Source organism: Salarias fasciatus, chromosome 10, assembly GCF_902148845.1.
Source record: "Salarias fasciatus chromosome 10, fSalaFa1.1, whole genome shotgun sequence".
Lineage (NCBI taxonomy): Eukaryota > Metazoa > Chordata > Actinopteri > Blenniiformes > Blenniidae > Salarias > Salarias fasciatus.
The window spans coordinates 21,759,744-21,787,301 of record NC_043754.1 but is presented as its reverse complement, the minus strand read 5'-3'; the positions used below and the strand labels follow the sequence as shown (position 1 = coordinate 21,787,301).

At 48.2% G+C, this 27,558-nt stretch overlaps 1 protein-coding gene across 2 annotated transcripts; it reads right to left on the bottom strand.

Moving 5' to 3' along the window:
• Positions 1 to 12,244: 12,244 nt before the first annotated feature.
• fgfr4 (fibroblast growth factor receptor 4) lies at positions 12,245 to 25,771 on the bottom strand. 2 transcript variants are annotated; one of them, XM_030100919.1, is made up of 21 exons: positions 25,109 to 25,771; positions 22,887 to 23,087; positions 20,803 to 20,990; positions 20,566 to 20,716; positions 20,407 to 20,457; positions 19,504 to 19,776; positions 19,212 to 19,301; positions 18,827 to 18,993; positions 18,626 to 18,749; positions 17,798 to 17,988; positions 17,572 to 17,710; positions 17,096 to 17,289; positions 16,873 to 17,018; positions 16,414 to 16,535; positions 16,222 to 16,332; positions 15,935 to 16,125; positions 14,401 to 14,523; positions 13,686 to 13,756; positions 13,383 to 13,520; positions 13,054 to 13,159; positions 12,245 to 12,965 (listed from the first exon to the last, which is right to left on the bottom strand). In XM_030100919.1, exons 2-21 carry the CDS (start codon positions 22,969 to 22,971, stop codon positions 12,789 to 12,791), a joined length of 2,838 nt encoding a protein of 945 aa, XP_029956779.1. In that variant the 5' UTR covers positions 22,972 to 23,087; positions 25,109 to 25,771; the 3' UTR covers positions 12,245 to 12,788. The 2 variants fall into 2 exon arrangements, with proteins under 2 accessions (XP_029956779.1, XP_029956780.1); XM_030100920.1 differs by having other exon boundaries at positions 12,789 to 12,965; positions 19,504 to 19,773.
• Positions 25,772 to 27,558: the final 1,787 nt, after the last annotated feature.

The following is a 27,558-nucleotide window of genomic DNA, read 5'->3' as shown; positions in this document are numbered from 1 at the left end:
AACGTGTCCTTTTGAACAACACAAACACAGCGAATATGAGTGAAATCCTGCACTTGCGCCAAATCCTGTCCCTGAGCCGTCCCTGCTCTCGGGTGGATCAGAGGAGGACGGGGAGGTTTGTGTGGAGCTGCAGGACTGGAGCAGACGCTCGGAGCTCACAGCTGACCTGTGTGTGGCTGCAGCCTGCAGGCGTAAACAAACCCCCCCCCTCCTCCGCTCACTTTTTCATACAAGTCTTGTTTTAAGATTAAAACATACATTGTTTGTGGCATTTGTCTCAAGTCTACAGGTGAAAAGGTGTTGATAGCTGCAGCAGAGCCTGGCATGGGGTGGAGCGCGTGGGGGGGGGGGGGGGGGGGGGGGGGGTACGAAAAGAGCATAGGAGCATGACAGCTACGCTACAAATGTAGAGAGGTTGATTGACACGTTAGAAAACCAATAGATAACGAGGCTATCTCCTTATTGATTGGCTGAAGTAATGTTGGTTTTACAACCTCCAGAGCTGATTAATGTTTATTTTCTTTTTTTTTTTATCACGATAAAAACAAGGCTGCTACAGCTTAGTAACACCATTTTTTTAGCTTTCATTCATTTTTGTTAGTAATAAAGATCTTCTACAAAACCTTTAATGCACCTTTAAAGCTGATTCTGATATTGACCATAAGTGCAGTGCATTCACTTATCAACTACAAACTGAACGTTATTCTTGTCAAAATCACACCAAAACCATGAAATAATGAAGCGATTTCTGAACTGAGAATTTTAAGTGAGTTAGAAATGACACCAGAGCAGCTTTTGGACTTATCAAAATGTTTCTGGAAACATTACATCTGCAGCTCCTCGGTTTGTTGAGCTGAATTAAAGGAATCGAGGTGAAAGGAAATACCAGGCATCGATACTCAAAGCCTCAAGCACCAAGGAAGCATATTTACTGAATAAATTGCTTCTACTCTGCAAAACAAGCAGTTCAGTTCAATCATACAACGGTCCAGGGTGGTTTTAGATTTCCTGAAAGCCAAAGTATCCGTTCGCCACAAACTGCTCGCCCGCCGCGCTTCCTCCGGAGACGGATCCTGCTGCGGTCGCCATCAGCTCGCTTCCAGATTCTCAGTGACTGGAAATGAGAAGAAATGAGGAGGCTCACTAATGGATGTCCTAACCTGTGATCGGCGGGCGAGTCCTCCCGTGTTTTCAGAGTGAACGGACTTCGTTTTCAGAACGTCACTGTGTGAACCTGAAACTTTAGTGAAACGAGTGCATTAGCATCTGTTTCAGCAGCTTCCTCGTCCCTGAGCCTGCAGGAAGAACGTGCAAAATCCAAATATGCAGCAGATTTAAAGATCTCTGACATTCCCATCATCAGCTGATTCTCATCAGTTGAAATAAATTCCATCTTGACCATAAAACTGATCCTCTCCATGTGTAGTGCTGAACATTCAATATTCAAACAACTGACAGTTGCTGTGCGTGTTTTATTTATTTATTTATTTTTTTTTTTACTGCGTTTTCAGTTAAAATAAACCGAATACATCTGTGACGTCGGTGTGAAAGTGAACGATTTTCTCTTTTAGCTCAGAGCGAGTGAAAACCAAGACCGGAGGATGAAACGACTGAAGAGGAGAAAAAGAAAACCCACATCAGTGTGGTTTGTTCACATCTTTCAGTGAACGTCACATACAGGACTGCCTTTCTTCTCCCCTTCAGACCCTTTTCTTTCCTCGTCCGCCGTCGCAGCGGAGAGCAGAGCGCTGGATGGTTCGCTCCTGCAGCCCTGACAGTAATGAAGTGTCTAATGGGAACCTGTCAGCGGCTCCGAGACACTGGAGACCCCGAGACACCGTGGAGACACAGTACACACACACACACACACACACACACACACACACACACCCGTTCGGTGACGCCGGGGCAATTACCACCCACCGCCAATTACTGCAGCTCTGCAGGCTCGGGGCCATGTGTGGATGGGCTGTGATGTGGCGGCTGAGGCTCTAACAGACCCCGAGCCGGGACCCTGCAGACCGCGGAGTGGGGGCGGCGCGGCACCGCGCGGCGCGGCGCGGCGTGTAGGCAACACCCGAGCTGCCGCTTTTATGTTCTCTGCTCTTTATGAACACTCGCGCCGTGCCGAAGTCTCACAACTCCTCATGAGATTCTGATGGAAGCGGTGGATCAGGGACTCCAGGTCTGAAAGGTCTGACAGGTGAAATCCTGACCTTCCTCTCCGTCAAAGTCTCTGAAGTCGCTGATCGACTTTGGATCTTCGCAGCTGTAAACTCTTACGAAAAGTCCTCCGTCAGCCGAAATGTGTGCCGCACGTGTTCCCGCCAGTTAACAGAGCGACTGTCGCGCTCCCAGTTACTGTGAAACAGTTTGTTGCTGCTCAAGTAGCTTTAATTACCACAATGAAGTTAATTAGAGGGGGGACGTGTCGAACAGAGGGGGATAAACCCCTTAATCCACTCCTGATCCCTCTGCTCAAGCTGCACCGCGATCCAGAGGGACCTGAAGCTGTAATCCACCTCATCCTGACAGGTGGACTGAACCCTCATCTTCGTGTGCCATGTGGCACACAAGCGTCTCACAACCGTCTCTTTATCGACTTTTTAGGAGGTATTTTGCACTTTTAGACGACTCTACAGCTTTATACGAATAAAAGACATCATGAGGGACTAAAAAGATGAAAGTCTCTGACACTGAGCACCACTCTCTCAAAAGTCCTCTCGGTTCCAGCCTGCAGGCCTTCATGAGAGTCAGACTCTGCGAGCGGCAGAAAGTCATCTGGAGGGGGAGGGACGAGCCGGACCCCCCGCCGGGATGACATCTGCTGTCTGTTTATCTTTCACACCTTCTGACGTCCCCGCCTGACCAGCTCCTCAGACCACTCCTCTGGAGGCTGGACGGGGATCGGTTCACTCTGCCTCGTCTCGCTCAGCTCATCGACGCGTCTGACTCCCGGCCAGCTGATCCCAGAAAGTGGCCGACCTTCACCGAGCGTCGTCTGCGGAGATAATCTCATTAAACGTCCATTTTCTGACCTGAAGCCACTCACCGCCGAGCTATAAATCGCAGAAATCTAATGTTGATCTCATGTTGCGGCTAAAACGCCGCCCGGCTCGGCTCGGAGGGTCACCCCTCTGCAGGGTTCACCCCATTAAAGGGTCATTACGTAGAATTCGAACTCCAGTTCCACTCAGTCTAACCTCGTTCCAGAGAAAAGAGGGTTTGGCTCTCGAGTAAATGTCACGTTAATAAACGTGATTTGCAGACAGGTTGGGGATAATCTTGCAGTCCGGGTCTCACTGCTGAGGCTTTGTTCGCTGCACTTCAGCAATGTCATTCTTATATTTCACATATTTAGAAATAGAAAAACTCTCAACTGTTATTTCATGCTCTTTCACTGCATTTCCTTTTAGTTTAATGATTTGATTATTCAGTCTGTGCTATTTGAGAAGTGTAACTAAAGATCAACATCCATCACAGGCAATGTGCCGTGTATTTTATTTAAATACCAAACTATCTTTTATCTAAATGTCTCATTTAGTATCACCTGGACTGAATGCTGTGTAACAAAATAAGACATAATTATGTTTATTTTTTTCTGTAGTGAAAGATAAATGAAGTGATTTAGACCCTTCAGAATCCAAAATAAATGAAATTTAGAAACTTTCATTAGAAACAAAGTTGTTTTCTTTTAACAGAGGAAACACAGGATATATTTAACATAATTGTTCCTGAACAAATCATTTTAATGCATAAATCTGACAAGCTGTCTTATAATAACCCTCACTCTTTCATAATATTGCAGATTAAACTGCATTTTCCCAAAAACAAAGTTGTCTCAGTATTTAAAATTCAACCACATAAGGAAATTTTTTTCTTTTTTTTTTTTTTTATAACATCTTACTTAACTGGTCCAAAATAGAAACCTGCATGAAAACTCCTGAGTGTTCGAGTACAAGTGTCTGAGAGGTGAGACCTTCCACACACACTGCAGTCAAACTTTATTGACACTGAAAACAAATCAGAACAGCTCTAAACCAGTATGACGCTCTTTCTCACTCATCACATTTCTTTCTCTTCCATCCACTTCTTTTGCCCTCACTAACACACACACACACACACACACGCTCACACACACACACACACACACACACACACACACACACACACACACACACACACACACACACACACACACACACTGGCTTCCTGTCTCCCTGCAGCCTGAAAGCCGAGCCAAATCAATTAGTCTGCAGAAATTACAGAGCAATAAATAAGGAGGGCCGGCGGGCGGCGGGCGGCGGCGGCGGAGCCGGGCCGGGGCAGACCGGAGTTATGGGGCCCCTCCTGCATGCGGGGGCCTCCGACGTCTCGCAGTATCAAAAATATGAGCGTTTTATGTGCACCGTGTTTACAGGACAAGCAGATCTGCTGGGGAGGGTTTGGTTTTAATGAGAGGAATAAAAGACGCGACTCTGTCTGGAGGAGCTTTCGTTTCACAGCTGCTGCCACGTTCAGGATAATCACAGAAAACAGGACAGAAACCCGGATTACAGTAAAGGTTGTTTTTTTTTTTTTTTACTTCTTTCCATGTCTTTTATAGCTAATAAGCTGGTGGGACAGTGGGTAACTCTAGACGCCAGGCGGGGGGGCATCGGGCCGTCCGGGACCCGGGGCTCTGCTGATGTTACCTGATCCAGTTTGTTGCAGACTGTACCAGTCAAATCATCTGTGTGTCTCCAGTATTCACACTCACACACTTACAGCACCCGTTTGATTCATTTTCTCCTCTATAAGTACAAAAACAAAAAGCTCTAAATGTTCCAGGTTGAGGCTCAGATTCATTCTAAATTGACCTGAAATGAGCAATAAATAACATTCAGTTTTACACGGTGTGCAGCCACTTCTGAGTTTTCTGCTCGGAGACGATTCTGTCTCGGAGGATTTCATTTTAAGGGTCAAGTCAAAGAACAAACTGTACTCCTCCGTGTGTTTGAAGAAATATCTGAGAGGGAGGCTGAAGGGAAACCACTGGGACTTCAGCTGCCTTGGTCTTAGTTTATGAGTCACTTTCACTGAACACTGGTTGTGCTCAAAGTATCAAGTTTGACTGCTCTCAGTTAGTTTGATGAATTATTTCTGAGAAAACTGACTAATAATGTAGCACAGCTTCAAATATGTAAATGACATTTCATCAAAAAAGTTAAATATAGGTTAAGAAAGAGAGATTTAAATGCTAACGAATGTTTTATTGAGTTTTGATGGCCAGTATTCACACATTTTAGATTCAGGAGGTGAAAACAAAGCCATCCTCGGCTCCTCCTGTCCTGATCTAGACTTCTACGGGAGTTTGGCTGAAGACGGGAGGGCGAGGACGAGCGCTGTGATTCAGAATCGTTCTGTTTTTTCTGAGTCAGCGGACTCCAGGACGGGTCCACGTGTCTGCCGGCTGCACTCAGGCTCCTCTGTGTGATAAGCTGCTCTCATGTTGTCCCAGTGTTAACTCAACATCCTGTGTCCACACTCACTTCCTGGCCTTATCACACGCTGTGTGTGTAGACACAATCACAAATACTTCCGGAGGTCATTAGATAAAGTAACAGCAACAAACATTAAAGTGGACCGTGTGTGTGTGTGTGAGTGTGTGTGTTCATGTACACATATAGATTACTGTTGCATTTGTTTACACTTGCACTTGTCTTCTTTGAAGAGGGAAAACAGGAAATGTCTTAACTTTTGCTCAACTGGATTTTTTACAAACTAAAATCCTGAGAGAGTGTGGAGCAGATATGACTCAGAGACGGTGTGAAAGAGTTTATCTTGCTGGCGAAATATCACAAATTGATAAGCGAGTCCTTTTTTTAATCCTTTTTTACAAGACAGTTGACATTTATTCAATGTTACGTGAGCGCGAGTGTGTGTGTGTGTGTGTGTGTGTGTGTGTGTGTGTGTGTGTGTGTGTGTGTGTGTGGTCCAGGGTTCAGTGTTGCAGGTTGTTAAAGTTTAAACGATGATAAACAGAGGGTAGCAGTCCATGTCGCTGGTCCCATGACGTCTGGGTTACCGCTCCAGCTGAACGCCATGACCGCTAACTCCACTTTCACTAATGACAAACTCTCAGGTTCAGGCTGCGTCTTCATGTTCACATCTCAGTTTCTGTATTTTTTGTGGAAAAAATGCCGAAGCACCCAAAGAAGGAAATGCAGTCTCTACTCAAAGGCCCAAAAGACCGAACCTGGAGTCTGCCTGTAAAAATCCCATCTTCCCGTCTAGTTTCAGGATTCCGCCGTCTGAGGTTCCTCACCGCAGCATTTCGTCCCACTGTGATCTTAAGAGCTTCGATTTCTCAGATAAACAGCAGACTTTATGAAGAGGGAGGCTGTTTGGAGCTGATATGATACCTTTTTTGGCGCAGAAACAGTTTAAATATTTAGCCTCCTGGAGATGAGAGTTTATACTGCTGGCATTTCTGCGACGTTGAGAGGATGAACCCATTTTGCTGTTTATTTTGTCTCTGAGAGAAGGATTTTCTCTCCTCTTTTTTTATGATCAAACCGTCTCGTTTTCGTCCCTTTATAATAAATACGATCCTTTGATTATTGAAAATTTCCACGTACTGATAACTGTTCTTTATTAAACAAATACAGGCTGGAATTCACTGAAAATGTGTCTGGAAAATATCAAATTTTCAATAACGGGTGAGGATCGTCAACGGACACGACGGGCGTCCGTCACAGTTTGGCGTGTCTCTTTTCCAATCCGGTTTTTCCTTTTTTCTTCTTCTTTTTTGGATTTTATTAATGTTTAAGTGAAGATTGCTGCAGTTCCAGGAAAAGCTGTGGTCTGTGATGTGTGTGAAACCAGAAAAAAAAAAGAAACAGCTGAGGAAGACCGAGAACAAAAAGGATGTTTGCCTTGGCTGATCGGTTTTTAAGTTCTCTTGGAGGGTGAAGAACATCCTGTCGACTTCAGATTACCGACAGGGATCAGGTCGACCCCCGTTTCCACGGCGACGTCTTCCGATGCGTTTTCACTTGGAAACGTCGTCGTGTCAACGGGGCGTGAATTTTTTTGTTAAAGTCACCAATTCACATTAAAATCTTGAAGTTTTTTGTGATTGAACCAGTGACCTTCCCATTGTGAGGCCACGGTGCTAACCACTACACAAGCTGACTGGACCTCCCGGTTTACAAGAGCAAATGTATTTGTGTTTTCAAAGCCAGACCACAAACTATTTTCATTTCTGCGACTGTTAAAAGTTGAAGCTTTGATGCACAAGTGCAATTATTTATCCATCCACAAACCCATAAAAACAGCTCTGCATGCTGCATTCCTGCTCTCTGTTCTGGTTATTTCATCCTTCATCTCATGTCACTTTGTTATTTCTCAGTATAATGACAAACATACTATAGAAGTCGTGAAAACGTATCGTAAAAGGTGATTTTCCCCCCAAAAAAAACATCAGCAGTAATGGTTCTTCTGAACGGAAGGAAGGTGGATTCGAGGTTACGGCAGCCGCAATGCCGACCGCGCTCCTGCTGACTTATCGAACAAACAGAGAGAGGAACGGCGTCAGCAGATATCCACTTCAGTCTCACACATCCTGCAAAAACTCAGCAAGCACACCTGAACAAATCCTCAAGAAAAGGAAATCGACACACACGCGGGGTCGTGAACGTAAATGTAATGTCAATGTAAATGTTTTGCAAAAGGGGGCTGGCGAGGTAGGCAGTTCCTCGCAGCTGGAAGTTGGGAATCGAACCCTCAGAGAGGTCTGGCAGTGATCCGCCGTAATGACAATATGACTGGAATAACAATCCAGCCTCCTCCTCTGTCCACATGAATGTCTTTTGGTTCAGAAGTTACGAGTACAACGGGGAAGAACGAGTGAACGATCATAAATCTGAACTGAACACAATCAAATATGGCGTCCCCCAGGGGTCTGTCCTCAGGCCACTTCTCTTTATCCTCAATATAAAGAATTTGATAAATTCCTCGAACATTTCAAAGATTTATTATCATCACATTAAAACATAATAGTTCTACAAAAGAAGTTCAATGAACACTTGATGATGTTTTTGTGTTTATTGGATCAGATCAGCAGGAAAAACAGGGGAAACTTTGCAAATTGTATCTTTTTACCAGAAGTAGAAGAGAAAATCACTACATTCCTTTTGTCTGTACAGTGAGTTGTTAAAATGAAGCAGATTGAAATGATGAACCTCACACACGCGTTGTGTTTACTGGGAACACAAATGCAAAGGTAGAACATGCAAATTCCAGAATGGTAGGCGCTGCTCCTGAAAGCGAACTGGAATTTTCTCTGTGAAGCAAAAGTTTGAGCTACTGTACCATTACGTAAGTGTTATTTACAGTGTTTGAAGATACCGAGAGTCAAATCAAACACACACACACGCACGTGTACACACACACACACACACACGGTGCGGGTTGTCACGGTAACCTGAGAATCACGAGCATCAAACCACCAGATATTTTTGCCAAAAAGGAAACTGTTGTTGTTGTTTTTACCCTTTAGTTCAAATATGGTGAACAAACTGGATCAGTGAGCAGGATCAGAGATCACAGGAACTGAATACACACACACACACACACACACACACACACACACACACACACACACACACACACACACACAAACACACACGCAGTCAGATTGACAGTGAAGCAACCGCAGCAGATTGTACTGACCGTCCTGTGGAGATAAGTGTGTTTGCGCTGCACATGTTTGTGGACATGTGTCTCAGCATGTGTGTGTGTGTGTGTGTGTGTGTGTGTGTGTGTGTGTGTGTGTGTGTGTGTGCATGTGAGTGACATATTTAAACCTTTTTTACCCAAATGCAGTGGCACATTTATTCCTGAAGATTTGTACAGAGAATAAAACGTGCGACCGAATAGCAGTGGGATCAAGCCCAGTCATGCTGTTGGGCCAGTTTCTACGTTTTTCACCTTTTTCTGAAGATTTTTTTTGTCTACAGTGAAAACTGGTGACATGTTCATCTTTTTCTTGAACAACAACATGCATGTATGTATATTTTGGAGAATGTATAGCTGAAATATAACTAGAGTACAACTTTAGATTGTATCAGATTCGGGCTGGAGCCAGTAATCATCATCATGTGCAGAATATATCTGAATAAATGGGATTTTGGTGGATTAGATGTTGTGCATGATTTCCTATAACTGGTAAATACATGAATATAAAGGCCTGCTAACAACCAACCATTTCCTCATTATCTTTGTTTAAATAGACACACTTTGGAGGAAAAAGGTCTTCACAATTAATGTCACACACGAGCGGCTTATCAGACGGAGCAGGAAGGGTGAGCGAGAGAGAGAGAGAGAGAGCGAGAGAGAGAGAGAGAGAGAGAGAGAGAGAGAGAGAGAGAGATTTATTGTTCTTGTCAGATAAGACAGACATACACAACATTCTTGCATACATGTGGAGACCACACACCATGTACACGGGAGATAACGCACACACTGACACATTATCATGTTCACACACACACACACACACACACACACACACACACACACACACACACACACGGACACACACACACACACACACACACACACTTCAAAAGCCGGCGCTGGCTGGGATCACTGCTGCCCTCTCCTCCCTCCTCTTAACCTTTGACCTCCATCTCTTCATTCTTTCGTCTCGCCATCTCTGTCTTTCATCTTCTGCACATTCGTTTCTCTCACTCCTTCTTCTTCTTCCTCTTGTCTGAGTGTCTCTGTCAGCAGACCGGCTCTCCAATTGTGAACGTGAAACATTTAGTGAGGAAAAACAAAAGTTAAAGCGGCGCTTTCATCTTTAGCTGAAAAAAAAAAAAAAGAAATGTCGACTCATTCCAATTCAAGTGTGGATTTTGAATAAAATCGAATAATAAAAAAGATAAATCTGAAAGGACTGTTCTGTCCTGTCATCTAAAGCAATCGGGCTGCAGCTCCGCTGTGTCTCGGATTTAATATCAAAATGAGCAGAAAACCAAAGAGGATGAGGCGAAGCCGCCGGGACGCCGCGGCGTGCTGAACATGTTATTTTGGCCGAGCTTTTCCAGGGCTTGTTTGTGCAGCGGAGGAACTCCTGCAGGCTTTGGGATTTCTTTATCCACATAACCACAATAACTCCCAGATTTTCAACATGTATTTTCTTTACACCCTCTTTAAACCAGGGCAGACTCTTCTTTTTTTTCCCCCCTCCTACAGAGAACCGCAGTGAAGCAGGAATCCCATCTGAAGGTCGCGGCTGGTTCCTGGACCGGCTCTCACACCCGGGGAGTTCAGGTGAGCCGGATGAGTTAATGATGCTCGTCTGTTTCCCTCCTTTAACCACAGTGAAATAGGAACCAGATAAAGCAGAAAGGAAGATTTTCTCTTCTCCTTTCCCCCCTTAAAGCCCTGCATGTTGTAGTAAGTATTGTCTCTGCGCCGTGGTCAGTCCGGGGCGGACCCGGCTCTTCCAGCCGTCTGGGACACGCCGCAGATCTTTGTGGAGCTGCTCTGAATGAAGCGTGTCTCTGTGGCAGCCTGGCGATGGCCTGCTGACCTCTGGAGAGGCTCCGGTTCTCCTCTGACCTCTGGCTTGTTTCACGGTTTCATCTCAAGGATCAAGCACCACTTTCTTTTTTCACACAAAGACAAAACACACAGAGGAGAATGGCTTTATTTTAAATTATACTTTATTTCATATAAAAACAAAACAATAAACAAATAAATTAGATATTTCTAAAATAATTCTCTTGAGGAAATGTTTAAGAACGCTGTGATTGCTTTACAGCCGACGTCTGGGAGGACAGCTGGAATGTAAAAATGCAGACAGACGTACATTTGGACACTTTGTGGATGAGAAATGAGACTTTTGACACCGGGGCTGAAATGCAAGTAAACGAGGAGAGAGAAGGCATCGCTGGTGGACTGAAAAGCTTTGAGGAATAAAACCCTCCGTGCCCCTGCAGGGCCGACCATACCGCTTGCTGTCGGTGGTTGTTCTGTTTGTGTCTCAATTGTTTTGTCTTTGGAGGGGCTGGGGAGGCGCGCTGAGGCTCGGAGCCCACGGGGGAATTGTCCACACAGCTGGTCCCGGTGGCAGCGCTGAATCTGAATTAAGATTTGTAATTTAAAAGATGGTGGCTTTGGGGATAAAGATAGGGATGTTTGGGGGAGAAGAGGAGACATTACCATAATAACAGCCTCTTCATTTGCACACAAGCCCAAGCTATCCCCCCAAAACTCCCTCTGGTCCGCAGTCACAGCCATTAAGCCTGCAAAGCCCTCATTGTCCGGCGGGCCGCGGACCTGAGCACCCCTCGCCAGCAGATTGGGCTGGGTGAAGGGTTACAGTCACACAAAGGACGGACCCTCCCCCTGCTTCTCTATTTGAAATCAATCACACTGGCTTTCACGTTTACTGCCACCCCCCCCCCAGACTCAGCAGTGACAGTGGGCTTGGGTCAGCTCCCCACCGAGTCCTCATGCGGTCCCTCTTTCAGAGCCAGTCCCACCCGGGACCCGCCGTCCTCCAGAGCTGCTCCTGGAGCAGGACCGGGGTGAGCTGGAGGCTCGGTCCGTCCCGTAACCTCCTTCAAAGCGTCAGACGGAGGGTTTCATTCCAAAGCCGGAGTCACGTTTAAAGGCTCGGGTCGCCGCTTTTCACACCGCCAAACATTTCAGCACCGAGGGGCCGTTCACACGACAGCGCTTCAGATGAAGGCAGACCGTTTTCACCGCTTCTTTCTGGAAAAGTTTCACGTTCACATGAAAACGTTCTGGAAACGAAAGCTGTTTTCAGAGGCTCCGAGAACCGCTGTCATGTAAACGGACCCCGTTCTGAGTTTTCAGATGACGGTCTGCGGACTCTCTGGGTTTCTTTTCAATATTTCCGACCCCGAGCCCTCGCTGGTGTTTCGTGAACGGCGCTGGACGTTCCAGGCAGTGCGAACGCCGCGGCAGGTTTGGCACTTGATTCAATACCTTCTCCTCGCTCGCCTACGAAAACCTTCATTGTTTTTTTTTTTCCGCGTAATTCAGAATAATTTATAAAAGGCAGTCGTCTTTCAGCTGATGATATGTACATACAATATTTTAATATTCTAATATATTCACAGGAAATCATCGGTTCAGGCACTTCGCTGCCGCTACAGCAACTTCTTAGCGTGAGAGATCCTGAGATTTAAGACCGTTTTCTTTTTTAAATAAGCAACACAAAAGTAAAATAATCTTATATAGAGAGATTTATATTTAACAATCAGTTTCTTTTCTTACCATAGCAAAATAAATCTTCTGGGTTTTTTTTTTTTTTTTTGTTTGTTTGTGTTTGATAAAACGTCTTCATGAGCCAGGGTCCGTCCTGGTTTGGGGTTGAGTTTGTGGGAGGAGATCTCTGTCCGTCACCTCCTGCTGGAGAAGAGTTGCTGAAACTTCTGTTTTTAAAGCACTTTGAGGCATTTTGAGCACCGGAGTCTCTTCTGCTGTGGTTTCCAACGCTGCGGCTCGTCGTGGGTCCAATCACAGAGCGGCTCGCCCTCCGTCTCCCTCCGGCGGTGTGTGTGTGTCGAGGCCGGCGGCCTCGGTGCTCCTCGTGCGCTCGCGTGTCGATCTGAGTGTGTCTGGATGTCTGCCTACACCTAACAGCTCTGCGTCCGGAGCCAGAGCGGAGGTCCGATGTGTAAAAAAAAAAAAAAAAAACACCAGCAGGGGAAAAGGTGGCGCTTCAGCGACGCAGCAGCGGGTCTTCGGGCGCGAGGGCGTCCTTCCTATCGCAGCGCGGCCTTCAGGTCTCTCCGGGAGCTCACGTCCTGGTAGCCCAGGAGGCAGGGGTCGGTGGACAATGCATCGTGGGTGAAGACCGAGTCGTTGTCGGAGGAGCAGGAGCTGGACGTGTCCTCGCAGGAGGGGGAGTACTGCTCGAAGGGCGTGGACAGGTCCAGGTACTGAGAGGGGGAGAGACGGCGTTACGGCACGGGAGGCTCGGCTTGACCCGAGCGGCGGTTCAACGCCAGTCGGACTGCGGATCCTCACCTCGTCTGAGATGGAGAGCAGCACCCGGTCCAGCTCCTCCACCAGCTGAGCGAAGGTCGGCCGCTGGGTGGGAACGGCGTGCCAGCACTCACGCATCTTCATGTAGCTGGAAGGAAAAGAGGCAAAAACAACGATAAAAGAGTGATTCCCACAAGAACCAGCAGGTATCCAGTGTTACTATTGATGCCTTTCGCCGGGTTTAAATCACAAGTAAAGATTAATTAAAGAACTAGATAAAATCATGATGTTTATCCCTCAGATGAGTCAACGGCTAAAAACAATGTATGAAAAGCGCCGGTCGGATGTAAACAGAGGCGGCTCCTGCTTACAGCTCGTGTGTGCAGTTGGAGGGTTTGTCCATGCGGTGTCCTTCTTTCAGCAGCTTGAAGAGCTCCTCTACGGGGATGCCGGGGTACGGAGAGCCCCCCAACGTGAAGATCTCCCACATCAGGACGCCAAACGACCACCTGGCCACAGGAGGAGAAGAAATGACGCCATGCAAAGTATAACAGCTCAGAGGCTGCAGACTTAATTTACCAGGTGATGAAAACAGGAAGTCACTGGAGAAACAGTTCTGATGCTACTATTGGTGATCATTTCGATCAAGGCGGCGTGTGAGGGTTTGAACTTACACGTCGCTCTGGTGTGTGTAGACTCTGTCGAACAGAGCCTCGGGCGCCATCCATTTGACCGGCAGCCGTCCCTGCACGGCAAACACACAGCTTAGGAAACAACAAAACAAGCCACACACTTTCCTGTCCTTAATCTTTCAAAGCCAAACTCTCTCCCTCTCATTCCTCCCTCATGATCGTCCCCCTGCTCTCCGGCTCTCCCCTTCCCCTCTTTTCTAATTAAGTCCCATTACGGCTGCTGCCAATCAGAGGAAAACATCCGACATCTGTCTTGAGGAGCCTTAAAGCTGTGAGAGGAGCCAGGCAGGAGGCAACCGGCCGCGAGAGCGATCTGTTTATGAGCCGGGCCGCTCAGGTTTCCATTTCAACCTTTAAACAAGTCGTATATCTTATGCAACGTTTCATTTAGGCTGAGCCGCTGCAGGTCGAGGTCAAATCCACAGTTTGGATTCTCACTGAGAAAACCTGAACAAATAGTTAACGGTGGAAAATTTCAAATATAAGGACTTTTCAAAGGGCATTTTTTCAGGGTAATTTCTACCAAAGACTTTAAAGTCACACCTGAGAGTGGCAAAACTAAAACTGATCAAATATGTTTAAATGTGTTACATTTCTCACATGATTTCTGAATAATTCACTATTAAGTACCACAGACTTAAAAATGTGGATTTTTTTTTTGCATTTGAATGAAGTGTGAGTGAATTCCTGAACTCACATTGGTGGTCTTTTTGTAGTAGTCGATCTGGTGGACTCCTCTGGCCAGGCCGAAGTCAGCGATCTTCATCACGTTGTCCTCCGTCACCAGAACGTTCCTCGCCGCCAAATCTCTGTGGATGCACTGCGGAGCCAGAAGAGAAGCCGATTAGAGACAAAAAAAAAACCCGAAGTCCAGCGCCGAGTCGGCTGCTGCTGACGTCCGGAGCAGAAGATCATCCAGAAGTTTAAATAGTTTCTGGAGAAAGAAGTGAAAAAAACAGTCTTTCAAATTGAATTTAGAGATTCTTTTGTTTAAAAAAAACATCCATTCTTTGCTAAAGTGGATGTTTAAAGTCTTGGCTGGCCAAGGCAATTGAAATAAATTTAATTTGATATCGATGAAACCATCTCTTGTATTCAGACTTGACACGTCTCCGTCTGCTGGAGGCCGCGGTTTGGACCGAACACACGAAAACTCAGAGGACGGGGAGGCAGAAATGATTCACTGCAGCCTTTTTTTTTTTCTTTTCCTGTCTGTTTCAGAAATGAAAAGACTCGAGAGACTAAAATCAACACAGACTGCCTCATTTTTTTGTGAACTCCACAAAAATAAAAATGTCTTTATATAGAAATACCGAAGAAGAAGAAGAAGAAGAAAAAAACCCAACCCTGTGGGAGGGGGTAAAAAGAAAACCCTGTTTGCCCACATTGAATGGATGTCATTAAGTTTATTTTGGTTTTCATTTGAAATAGACGTGGGATTTGTGGGGACGTGCGAAATGAGCCACTCTCGGTCTGCGGGTCTCTCCATAATGGAGGGTTACTCTCTGTCTCCTGCATTCTTAGGAGGCCGTTGAGCCAGAAACCCGATGCCTACACCCAGACGACGGCTCTGCTGCCTGTTTGCTAACAGATTTATGGCAGCGCTAAAAAGGACAAAGCCCCGCGACGAGGGGACAGACGGACGGATGGGGAAGAGCAAACAGGAGCGGAGGAATGCCCGTCCGAGACGCCGGCCGGCGGACAAAGAGACGTGTTGATATGAGAGCACACACAAACAGAATGCATGCTGGGAAAATGAAAGGAGCCGAAACACGGGGGTGGGGCCGGGGAGAAAGAGAGGGAGAGGAGGACAGACAGGGGGACAGAAAGAGAGAGACGGGAGGAACAGCTGGTGCTGCCATCCAGACTCCGGTCCAGACCAATCAATCTGAAGGCCAAGTGCTCGAACACAAAGAGTCCTGCGAAGGAACTCGCACGTTCCCTCCTGCCAAAACCAGACTCCACACATCTAGGACAGTACAGGGCGGCCTTCACACTGCAATGTTTTCAAGTGAAAACAATGTAGTTTTCACGTGAGTAGAGGATATTGGTCTGGACAGACAATGAAGCTGGTTTGCTCTTGCAGGTAACTCAACTATAAAACCAGCAACTTTAAATTCAATGATCAAAATATCGTTTTAGCGTGAACTCGTCAAGAGATTTACAGCCATTTATTCCAGACACTTCCACTTCCCCTGCAGGTTATCGGCGCTCTGCAAAGGTGAGCTCACCCTCTTGGAGGCCAGGTACTCCATCCCTCGAGCCACCTGGTAGGCGCAGGACAGCAGGTCTTTGAAGGTGAGCTGCTCTTCGGGCACCTTGGTCACGTCGAAGGTGTAGTCCATGCCCGGAGGCCGCCGTGCCCGCAGGTACTCCCTCAGGCTGCCCTTGGAGGCATATTCAACAAGCACATAGAGCGGGCCTGGAGGGGGGGGGGCAGACAGACACAAACAGGATGAAGGATCTAAGCTAGCAATGCGCCCAGTAGAAAAGGAAAAGCACGGCCCGATCAACTCACCGTCTTGTGTGCAGACTCCCAGCAGGTTGATGATGTTCTTGTGTTTGTCCATCACCTTCATCAGCTCCATCTCCGATATGAGGTCGGCCAGATCTTTGTCCGTGGCATCGTCTAGAAGCAGAAACGTTTTGAGTTTTAAAAAAACGTGGGATTCAGAGCAATCCGACGAGGCATCGACGGCGTCTTTCTTACCTTTGAGCATCTTGACCGCCACGGTGGTGGCCTGCTCGGGACACTCCTTGTTGATGCCGTAAGCGTCGGCTCTGACCACCTGACCGAAGCAGCCTTCTCCTAAAGGTTTACCCAACGTCAAGCTGGAAAGAGGAACGAGAGCGGCAGTTTATGAAAATAAGTATGTCCAAAAGAAAACTGTACAAATCCATAATTTGGAGCTCTGGTTTCTTAAACCATAGGTTGGATGAAGCCAAAAATGGACTGCGGGCTTGTTTCTTTTTAGGTCCCCGCATGATGTGAGAGCTGAGATGTTTAAATAGGTCTGGATAGCAGCAGCCAAACAAAACTCAGTGAAGAAATGCCCTCTCTGCAAGGGGCAGGCATTTCAAACAAAACTCCATGTTTCAGAACCTGTCTAGTTCTAGTTTTAAATGACAGAGTCCGTTCTTTCTTCTTCCTCCGATGCGACTGACTTACTTCTCTCTGGGGAACTCCCAGTCCGGGTCAAAGGGCAACTCAAACTCCAGAACTCCAGCCAACATGGGCGAACAGCTGGAGGACAGCCGAGCCACCCTCATCAGAGACGCACTCGACTTCCCCGAGGAGTTGGACTCCACCGAGAACTGAAGGAGGGAACACAGGAGAGGCGTGGTCAGTGCGTTCAACAAGGTCTCGACGCCTTGAGTGACTTCAGACGTACCTGTCTACGAAGGGGGAACTTGGAAAGCTTCTGCACGGGCAGGGCGTCGAACGGCTCCCTGCGGGGGTGAACCTGCATCCGACACAACACCACGATGATGATGGCCATGATGAACGCCAGGAATCCAGAGGCGTAGATGATGATGTCCGTGTACTTGGTCTCCATCCTGTCCATGGCCTCCGCTGCTTCCTCCTCTGCAGGAACACAACGACGGATTTTACTAAAACCATCAACAACCCGAAACCTTGGTGCAAAATACGGAGAAATGTCCAAAAAAAATAAATAAATAAATAAAAATAACTTCTCCTGAAGCTGCTGCATTATGCATGTTTTCACAAACTCAACCCGACAGCTTGGCTTTGAGGCTCGTTTGATAGCAACCATGTAGAGTGTTTGAGTGATGAAATTGAGAGTGTTTTGCCTGAGCTGAGGTCAGATCTCAGCCCTTGAGTAGAGGATGGTTCTGTGTCGTCTACCTGAAATAACGGTGAGCCACGCCGACTGGTGCGCGAAGCCGATGGAGTTTCCAGCCAGGCAGGTGTACTCCCCTGCATCCTCCATCGTCACTTTGGACAAATAGAGCACCTCCACCTCTGACATGTTCAAACTGCCAGTCTGCACAAATCAAATCATAGCAGGAAGGCGACGTTAGAAACAGGCAGGTTCAGAACCGGCGTCACATTAGACTGGCTCGTCACCAACCTTGAGGACCTGGACGTACGGAGTCCCGTCAAAACCGTAGCGACTCCCGTTCCGTTCGATGTGCTTGAGCCACTGGATGTGGGGCTGGGCGTCGCTGTAGACCTTACACTGGAACCGCACATCGCTGCCCACCACTGCTGTGGTGTTGGCTGGGAGGCCGGCCTGCAGGATGGGCCTGTGGGGGGAACGCTCTGCAGGGACACAAAATAACACAAGACTTCAGCGTCTTGCAGGCCGGTTTGGTCCGAAAAACCAGTTTATCTGCTGCCAGAACATCCAACAAAACTCTTAAAATGGCCTAGCAATTGTCACTGTCACCTTAACTGTGTTTCTGCTTTGGCAAAAGACCAGAAAATGTCACTTTCAGATGAAGCTGTGCTCCATTAGCATGCCTCTGTGTCACGGCTCCCTTTGATCTGTTCTCACTCTCGCGCTCTGATCTCGTTAGCCGTCTCGTTAGTCCTTTCTGCCGCGTCGGCGGGGACGGATCCTGACCCCACGGCGGACGGACAACGAACAAATGAACAAACAAACCCCAGCCCTTCTCCATCTCTTGTCACAAGTCAGGTAGAAAACCGGAGCGGACGCCTGACCGTCCTCATCCGATGCCAGGCGCCCCCGTCGCCTTCTGCTCGCCCCCTCACTCCCACCCTCTCTCTCAGACCGCAGCCTCCCATTTCAAGCCATGATGCTTTTTTTGGACAATAGTTGTTGTGACTACTGCATGAATACTGTCTGGCAGATCTGGAGCCACATCTACACGAACTGCATCTTCCCACTTAGTAAATTATTCATCTGGCGACATCAAACCCGTTAAATCTGACTCACCGAGGACATCCAGAACGTAGCTGTGAGAGATGGAGCCGTACGTGTTCTCCACCACACAGGTGTAGTTTCCTCTGTCCGAGGGCACCACGCTCTCCATCACCAGACTCCAGTGCTGGTGTCGCAGCTGCAGGAAGAATCAGGAAAGACAGTTATTGACCTAAAAGTGACAAATTATTTGATGGAGCTGGAACCATTCCTCACCTTTATGCCTCCGATACGGTGCTCTCCTCGGAACTCCCGTCCATTTTTCAGCCAGCGGATGTTCGGCATGGGGCTTCCGGCGGCCGGGCAGCGAAACTTCACCGTGTTGCCAGCAGGGACAGCGTAGAGCTTCTTCTCCATGCGCTGGGTGTGGGTCCAGTACGGACCTGGACAGACAAGCAACAGTTTAGACCCAAAGGAGTGGCATGGAATCAATCCCGGTGCTGCATGTTTAAAGTCTTACTGACACTCGACCATCACTGTGTCAACAATAAAATTTTGCCAAAAAGAGTAAAAATAGGTTCGGTTTCAATGGTTTAAACTCTGTAATGAGCTGCTTATTGCAATCAGCCATGTGACACGAAACCAAAAAAACCCCACAAACCTCGAGAGACGTAAACTTGGTCGTTCTCAATCTCGGCCGATGAGTCGTCCAAACCGTTGTCCTCGTCGTCATCGCCTGACCCCAATGAGTCTGGGAACACAACGCGTGGAGTTAGGAAAGCTCCTGAGGAGCTTAAAAGATTTGAAAGTTAAAGGATAAAGTTCACTAGGCTGAAGAGCTTCACTGTTGTCATTCTAACCAAACGTCTTCAGCTCAAACGTAAAGAAATCTAATCTTTACTTGGACAAACGACTTTTGTTCACCGTTGGCTCCCGTCTGTCGGCGCCCGTACCTGCCACTGTGATGGTGAAGTTCCTCACAGGCTCTTTGGATCCCCGCAGAACACACACATAGACGCCCGAGTCTTCGTACGTCACGTCGGTGATCTCCATGACGGCTCCGCGCATCTGGATGCGAGGCGTGGGCAGAACCCGCACGCCGCCTTTGTACCAGCTGACCGCCATGCCGGGCCGGGTGTTCAGGTCGCAGGGGAGCTCCAGGATGTCCCCGGGCTCCAGCAGGAAATGCTCCGTGGTGTCTTCACTCAGGTCCTCCAGAACATCTGCTGAGAGCAGACACTGAGTCAGCACGCCGCCGCTTTTTGTTGTCCAACTTTCCTTCCCTTTCTGTTTTTTTAAGTCTGCTGAGGTTGTTTTATGACCTGGAGGGGCAGACCAGACGGCTACTCCCTCAGCTGTGACCTTCAACTCCACAACCCCATTATCTCCCATCCACACATACACACCAGCACAATGCCGTCACCATGGAGACCGGAGGGCCTGACCGACCCGACCCTCCTCCACTCCGTCACCCCCCCTTCTCCTCTCCATCTTTTTGTTCGTCTGTGGATTATTGTGGGACTGAGAGCGATCTAGCTAACACTGCAAACCCCCCCCTCCCTCAACCCCCCCAAAGAAAAGGAACAAGGAGGAAGGAGAGAACGAAGCTAATGAACATGTTGCAATGTGACAGAGGATGAAGACTAAATCTGAGGGGTGGAAAAGGTTCACTGGAGATCTAAGTGACTGAAGGAAGGTGGAGGGCGAGTTTAGAGTGAAAACAACTGCAGCTCCACCACTGGCTGTAGCATTAGAATCCGTCTGAGCCAGTTCGCTGGAACCGCTCTTTTAATTTAACCCAGACGACGATTCAAAGTTAAACTTTTGTGAGCAAAGCTCCACAAATCTGAAGTTACCTGGAGGAATTTCAGGAGCAGTCAGGTCCTCGGTTTTGGGAATGATTTTACCTGCAGAAGATAAACAACACTTGACTGAATAAATTCCAAATTGATTTAGCCTGCGAACAGAGAGATAAGCGAGACGGGACTGTCATCGTGAATGCAGGTGTTTCTCACCAGGCAGGACCTGGAGCCACGCCGACTGCATGGCCTGGACAGTCTGTCCTCTGTGGACGCTCTCGGCCATGCAGATGTACTCGCCAGCATCCTCCAGGGTGACGTTGGACAGGCTGAGATACTTAAACTTGGAGCCGCTGCTCTGCTGAGTCTAAACCACAAGAGAAACGATTATAAAATATCTTAATGCAACTAAATGTACTTTTTTTTTTCTTTTTGTGTGTGTGTGTGTCTCACCGTCAGAGCCCTGAGGCGGGGGGACCCTCCCTGGCCCCGCCCCGAGCCGCCGGCCTCCGTCTTCAGCCACTGCACCTTGGTCGACGCCGGCCGGTGGATTTTACACACCAGCTTGACCTGACCGCCCAGCAGCCCCGTGGTGTTCTCTGGGTAACCCGGAACAATCAGAGGCCTGGAAACCCGCAGATCTGGAGAAGAAAAAGAAAAAAAAAAACAAACACGCTTTAATTTTCCTTTTCATAACAGCAACCAAAGATTGCAATAGTCACAATGAGGCTCTTTCACTGGACCATGGATTTTGCTAACCATCGGTGTGTTATTGCACCTGAGTGAACAAGACAAAAAAAAAAGGAAAAAAGAAAAAAGTCAAAACACATCCTGCTGGTTTCACTTTACCCCTGAAAGGTTCGGCAACAGAAGCACACCATGTTCCTAAACAACCAGTGACATTTAATGCGAGCAGTGGCCGGCGATAGAGTGCCCCGATAACCACCGTCCGCCACGGCGCCCCCCCCCGCCCAGCGGGCCGCTCGTCTCTTGACGTGCTCGCCCGCCCGCTCGCTTGTGTGCGCGCCGGCCGGAGACCTCTCGCTCACTGCTCGGTCACTCAGAACGAGCAATTTTCCAGGGCAATTTTCTGTCTGATTGCTTCCTGCGAGCGCTCCGTGAAAAGGCAATCTGTTCCCCGGTCGGGAGAGAAGCGCTGCCTTTCCCTCTAATCACCTGGAGGACATGTGATGCTCTCAGGAGCAGATGCAGCCGGAATCAGACCGGGAACGCCGCAGACGCGTTAATGAACTTGCGGAGACCGGGGCCGTGGCCGGGAGATGAACTCGCGGCGGAGTGTGAATCGTCACCCAGAGGCGAGGGGGCAAACAAAACACAACACAACACAAATAAACCGGTCGGCCGGCCGGCCCGCCGGCTGGCATCAGATGGGACAATGAAGAGGCCTCATGCGCCGACGGGGACGTTTGCAGCAGCAGTCCTCGGCGCAGACTTCCTGTCCGCCCGGTCTGGAGCGTCTCATCATCATCCAGACCTGTTTCTGAGTGTCTCCCCATCAAGCAGAATCACTAAAGCTCATGAAGAGAGCTGGGTCTACAGTCACACAGCGGGCCAGACGCAAAACATGCTGCTTTCAGCCAGAATCATGTTAGATCTTCAGCAAATGACCTTCCCAGGCTGAACCACACCGACCTTCTTGTGTGTTTCAAGCTGACTGGATTCATTTCCATACGTCTCTGTTCTCGTACACAGACCAAGCGTCTTTTCTGTCTCCAGCCTCAGTCTGACCGTCGACTCGTCTCGTAAATAAAACCGAAGAGGCTTCTTCTGGACGGCCCTCCTTCACTCTGTCATCCGAACAACAAGCCCCGGCTGGCCTCCACGGCCCCACACAAGACATGAATGAAGCTGCTGCGGGCAACAGTCCACTTTATCTTTCATCAATCTGCACATATTCCGAGAAATAAGAAGCGGAGACGCCCTAAATTCTGCGCTAAGAACAGTTTGGGGAAAGAGATATCACTTTCAGTTCATGTGTTAATGAGACTAACTACGCTTAAACTCAGAACAATCATTTTAAAGAAGGAGTTTAAAATAACAGTGGAGAGTCTATAGCGCGGGCGGCCCCCCGCCACCCCCTCCCCTCCCGTACAGCTGGCACGCAGCCAGGCAGATTTACACTTCCGAGCCCCAGGGCCTCGGACGGATCAGGTAGCGCAGTTTACGGCAGCAAAAACACTCAGAGCTTCCGAGTCCTGCGCTCCCTGAGAGCCGGGGCCGCAGCCTCTCATCTCGTTTTTCCTGTCACCTCCACTTCCTCCGGGCTCGTGCCTGCCAAGAAAATTAATCTTTCCAAGAAGAGAGAGCGGACCGATCGAAACACTTGCAGACGCACGCTCGGAGGTCATGTAACTCGACACAAGGCTCCAGGTGCGCGCACGCTGACCGGAGAAGGAGAAAAGCTTTCTGTTTACAATCCAGTAATCCCACGGTCACACGTGCTTATCTAACTTTCATTCAGACCCCGGCCCCCTCGCAGAGGCACACAAAACACGAGGAGTCGGGTTTCGTCTCACCTTTAGATCTGAGATCGGCGGGCCGGGCCGCCACGCCGTCCGTCAAACAGAGCAGGAGAAGGCAGAACATGCAGCCCCTCAGCATCTTCTTCTCGGCGTGGGGCGTCTCTTGTGGTTGGAAGCAGAGGACGGAGCGGGCCTCACACTCCGGGCCCTGGCATTGGCCACTTCAGAAATCCACAAAGTCTCTCAGTCCGAACCCTGCGGGGGCAAAGCGGCACATGGCGGACGGTTATCTGCCGATCGCAAACTCGAGCAGCTAAAGGCACAAACTTTTCTGTTCACTTTCTAACCAGATGGCAAAAACACAAACAATAGTCGAGCCAAGGAGCTGAAGACTGAGCCTATTTTGACTGTGAGCAGCTGTATCCTTAACCAGATGTCCTGCAAACTGTCCCGCCTGTCTGCCTCATATTGTCCAGGCTCTCCTGCGCCGTGAATGAGGAGCGGGGCTGTTGCTGCCTGTTGTTTGTCAGCGGACGGAGCTCCGTCTGTCCCGGGATAATGGGCCCTTACTGGGAAAACACTTGAAACTTGCCAGGAAGCTACAGAGTCTGAAGGAGCAGCAGAGAGGGCCGACTGACAGCTGAGGCTTTGGGCTGTGGGCATTTATCACCAGCATCGGCAGAACAACACGCCATGAGCACGGATGATTGAGCAGATGAAACGGGAAAACAGATTTATAGATTACTTCCACAGTTTAAATCTTAGCTGCAGAACCAGATATGGTTTTATATACCTTACTGTTTCCAAACTAGCCTCAAAATGCACCAAATTCTACCTTAAATGAATAATTATTGATTTATTTTAAGAAAAATCAAGATCTAAAAATCAACATGTTGGTATTATATTGTAATTAATTGATTGAAGGAACGTGTTTCAGTATTTTACTTCAGTGAACAAGTGTTGTATTAATTAAGAGCTGCACCATCAGTCAGTACTAATTCGAATTGGAAAAAAGAAAGTTAACAGACAAGGTTCAATTCCTACTTGAAGGCACATTTGTTCATTTCAAATAAAAACGTCGCGTTAAACCGCGTCTGACGACAAAACTATAAACTCTGGACGTTCAAGGAATAAAACCCTGATTTATTTCTCTCTCTCTCTCTCTCTCTCTCTCCTCTCTCTCTCTCTCTCTCTCTCTCTCTCTCTCTCTCTCTCTCTCTCTCTCTTTTTCTTCTTCTAGTGAAAGTTGCGCCAACTGCGCACAGGCGCCAGACCCCGGTGCGCGCGCTCCACGCAAGCACGTCGCGCCCGCACACACACGCACACACACACACACACACACACACACACACACACACACACACACACACACACACACACACACACACACACACACACACACAGTTTAAAGAAGCAGCCCTGCTGAATGAAACGTATTCTCTCTCAATTAAGGGCTGGAAAACCTTCCAGTGCTGCTGCTGTTAATTCGTCTGGCGCGCTGCCTGCTGCTGCTGCTGGAGCCAAAACACTTCTACTGTATTCCACTTTTCCTTTTTTTTTTTCTTTTTTTCTTTTTTTAGCTCCTAAAAGCAGAGGGAAGGGAGGCATGGCGCATTTCTGTCACGCAGTCCGCGCTCAATAAATCAGCCCTGTGCAAAACTGAGTCGAAAGCAACGCTTGCAGATTACCAGAACACGACTAATATCCCCAAATTAACCCAAAATGCGCGCTGTTATGCTCGCACACGTGTGCGCCACTGTCAGTCAATAACACCCGTTCACCACACGAATAGAAATCACCGTTTTAAAGACCTGTTCATGCTGAAGTGTAAACGCTGGAGCCTTTTATTTATGTTGAGATATCGCAGTGATTTCAAAGGGCTCGGTGTTACGACTCGGTCCAAACTCCGCCTGGAGTGGCTCAGTCTGTTTTTCTGTCAAAAAGACAGTGTGGAAGGTTCAATGTCTGTTAAGTGGCTTGTTTGACTCTTGGCGTTGGAAAAACAACAAGTGGGAAAAGTTTTTTTCCTTCTTGACCTTTGATTTTTATATTTAAAATGTATAAAACGTGCGTAAAGTCCACTGATTCCATGTGCAAATGAGGAAAGGCGACAAGACGTGTATTTAAATATACTTTGTGTTGATAAATATGAATGATCGAAAGCAAATGATGATAAATAAAGTGTGCCATGGAGGGATATCTAACAAAGAGTCCTCAGCTGAAAATGAATGAAACTCCTGAAGAATCTCCAGCTGTCTCAGTCTGTTTTCACCTACCTCTCCTCCGGCTCTGGTGGCTGGCTCTGAAGGGGTCGGGGTGGTGGTGGTGGAGGGAGGGGGGGGGTCACTCCTTGTCCCGGTCAGTCCTGCTCAATATTGAAATCCTCATTTGGATCCTGTCCAAATGATGCAGCCCTCCCGGAGCGAGCGGCGAGAAGGTTTCAGTCTGTTTCTCCGTATCCCACCGAAATGACTGCAGCTTATAGATCCATCAGACGCAGCCCCCTCGCGCACATGAACGACAGCTGCCGGGTTTTCCTGGTGACGGGGGGGAAGGAGCCGCGATCCGCGGGGCAAAGTCCGCTGCAGCCGGCGGCTCAAAGCGCTAAATCCATGGAGGGAAGGGAGAGCGAGCAGAACGAGGGGCAGAGAAGCGGCCGTGGAGCCCACTCTGTCTCTCTGCGGGGGGGTTTAAGGTGATCCGAGATGCAGGGAGCGAAAACGTGCCCGGTAGTTCTAGAGTCTTGGTCACGGAGCAGCGCGGCGTCTTGGATAAACTCTGTACGTGCGTCTTTACGCAGCGCCTTTCAAACTTCTCCTCTGGCCGGAGGGGTAAAATCCTGGGGGAGATCTCCGGTCCGGGAGCCGGGGAGGATGAAGCGCTCAAGTCTTCCTCAGTCCTGTTCGGGCTGAAGAGCGGAGCGACTGCGTCCTTCGCTCACCGGCCGTCCGACTGCACTCTGACGGCAGCCGCAACAACAATGGTGTGAGAGCTGCCTGCCGGGGGGAGGAGGGAGGAGGGAGGAGGAGGAGGAGGAGGAGGAGGGGAGAGGGAGAGGAGGGGTACAGTTCTGCAACCCCCTGCACAAAAAAAGCCCCCCGGCCCACCCCACCCAGCTGGCAAATAAAACCTCAGAGCCTCTCCTCCTCCTCCTCCTCCTCCTCCTCCTCCTCCTCCTCTCCACGGATGGAACCAGCAGTTAAAATTTCTCAAATTAAACTTTGTTTTCGTCCCCCCCCACCCCCACCCCCCTCCTCTCCCCTTTACAACTGCTTCTCCAGCAGCAGGCGGGCACCCCGCCAAACGAAGCAGGCCCGTCCCGTCAGCGAGAGAGTTTATTATGAAGTCTCATCATTTATTACGCGCTAATTGCTCTTTAGGAGACGCGTTCAATTAAGTCGTCCTTTGTGGGGGAGTGCGTGCGAATTGCCTCCATGTTTTAATTGCATCAGTGAAAAGAAGGAGGGTAATCCCATTAGCTGCAGCGGGGACTCAAGATAAACCCTGTTTTCTATCAGATTAACACGAAAGTCTCCTCGATACGGTTCATCACGGTCAAAACATGATGTGAGATTATGGATTAAAAATAAAGTATCAAAGAGATGAAGAAAAAACTAAATGTGACATAATCTGAGATGCGATCCAGCCTGAGGTCGGATTACAGGAGAGATAAAGGAAACACCTGATGGGGACAATAAAGGGATCAGGAGAGAAGATCACAGTGAAGTCCTGCATCATTAACTTCTCTCTCTCACACTCAGCTCAGATTTCAGCTGCAGAGTTAGAAACAAGATGTTTCCAGTTCTGTGGGCTTTTTTCATGTAATGGGTTTATTTAAAATGTGGGTTTAAATCCCTGAGTTTAAATAGATTCTAAGATCCTAAAATCAACATGAAAGATTTGTACAGATAAAAATCTGTTTTATTGCTTCCAAAGTTTGACATTTCTGAACCCCTATCTGGATAAATAAAGCATATTACTGGCTGCCAGTTCCCATCATGTTCTCATGACTTCAAAAAAATACTCCAAGGAAACTTTCAATAGTCTCCTAACCAGTGTGGTCGCTCCCCTCGTCTTTCCATGCAGGACCTCCACTCATCTCCTGCACATTCCTCTTGTCTTCTGCATTTTCCCCTCAACCCTTCCAGCGGTGGCAGTTTACCCAGTTTGCACGGCGGCTGAGTGAACTCCCGGTCTTCGCCGCCGGTTTATGAAAGTGACGTCTGTGAATCCTGCTGTTTTTGAATGTTACTGAAGAAAACAGAAGGTCAAGTTAAAAATGTGTAAAGTGGTGATTGAATTTGTGGCTCTCACTGGCCGTGCACCAAGCTCCACTTTTTAAAACGCATTGATCTTCATTAGGAAGCGTTTTCAGGCTGGTCACCTGTCTGCTAAGATGATTTATATAATATGCATTCATATTTATCAGCTGAGTGACCTGAGTTCCTCACAGCCGTTCACCTTCATCAATAAATTCATTTCCTCCTCTGAGACGATTGTTTTGCCTCTGCAGGGGAGTTTTTTTTTTTTTTTTTTTTTCAATTGTGAAGACAGACAGGAAGTGCCAGGCTGCGATGAGGCAACGGGAGGCTACAGAGGTCCCGGCGCAGACCGAGGTCCGGACACTCGACACCGGCTTTAGCGGAGCGAGGGAACCGGCAAACGCTCAGATAAATCACAGCAGCGGCAGAGAGAGGCTGCACACTCCGTTTGCTTTTATTTGCGG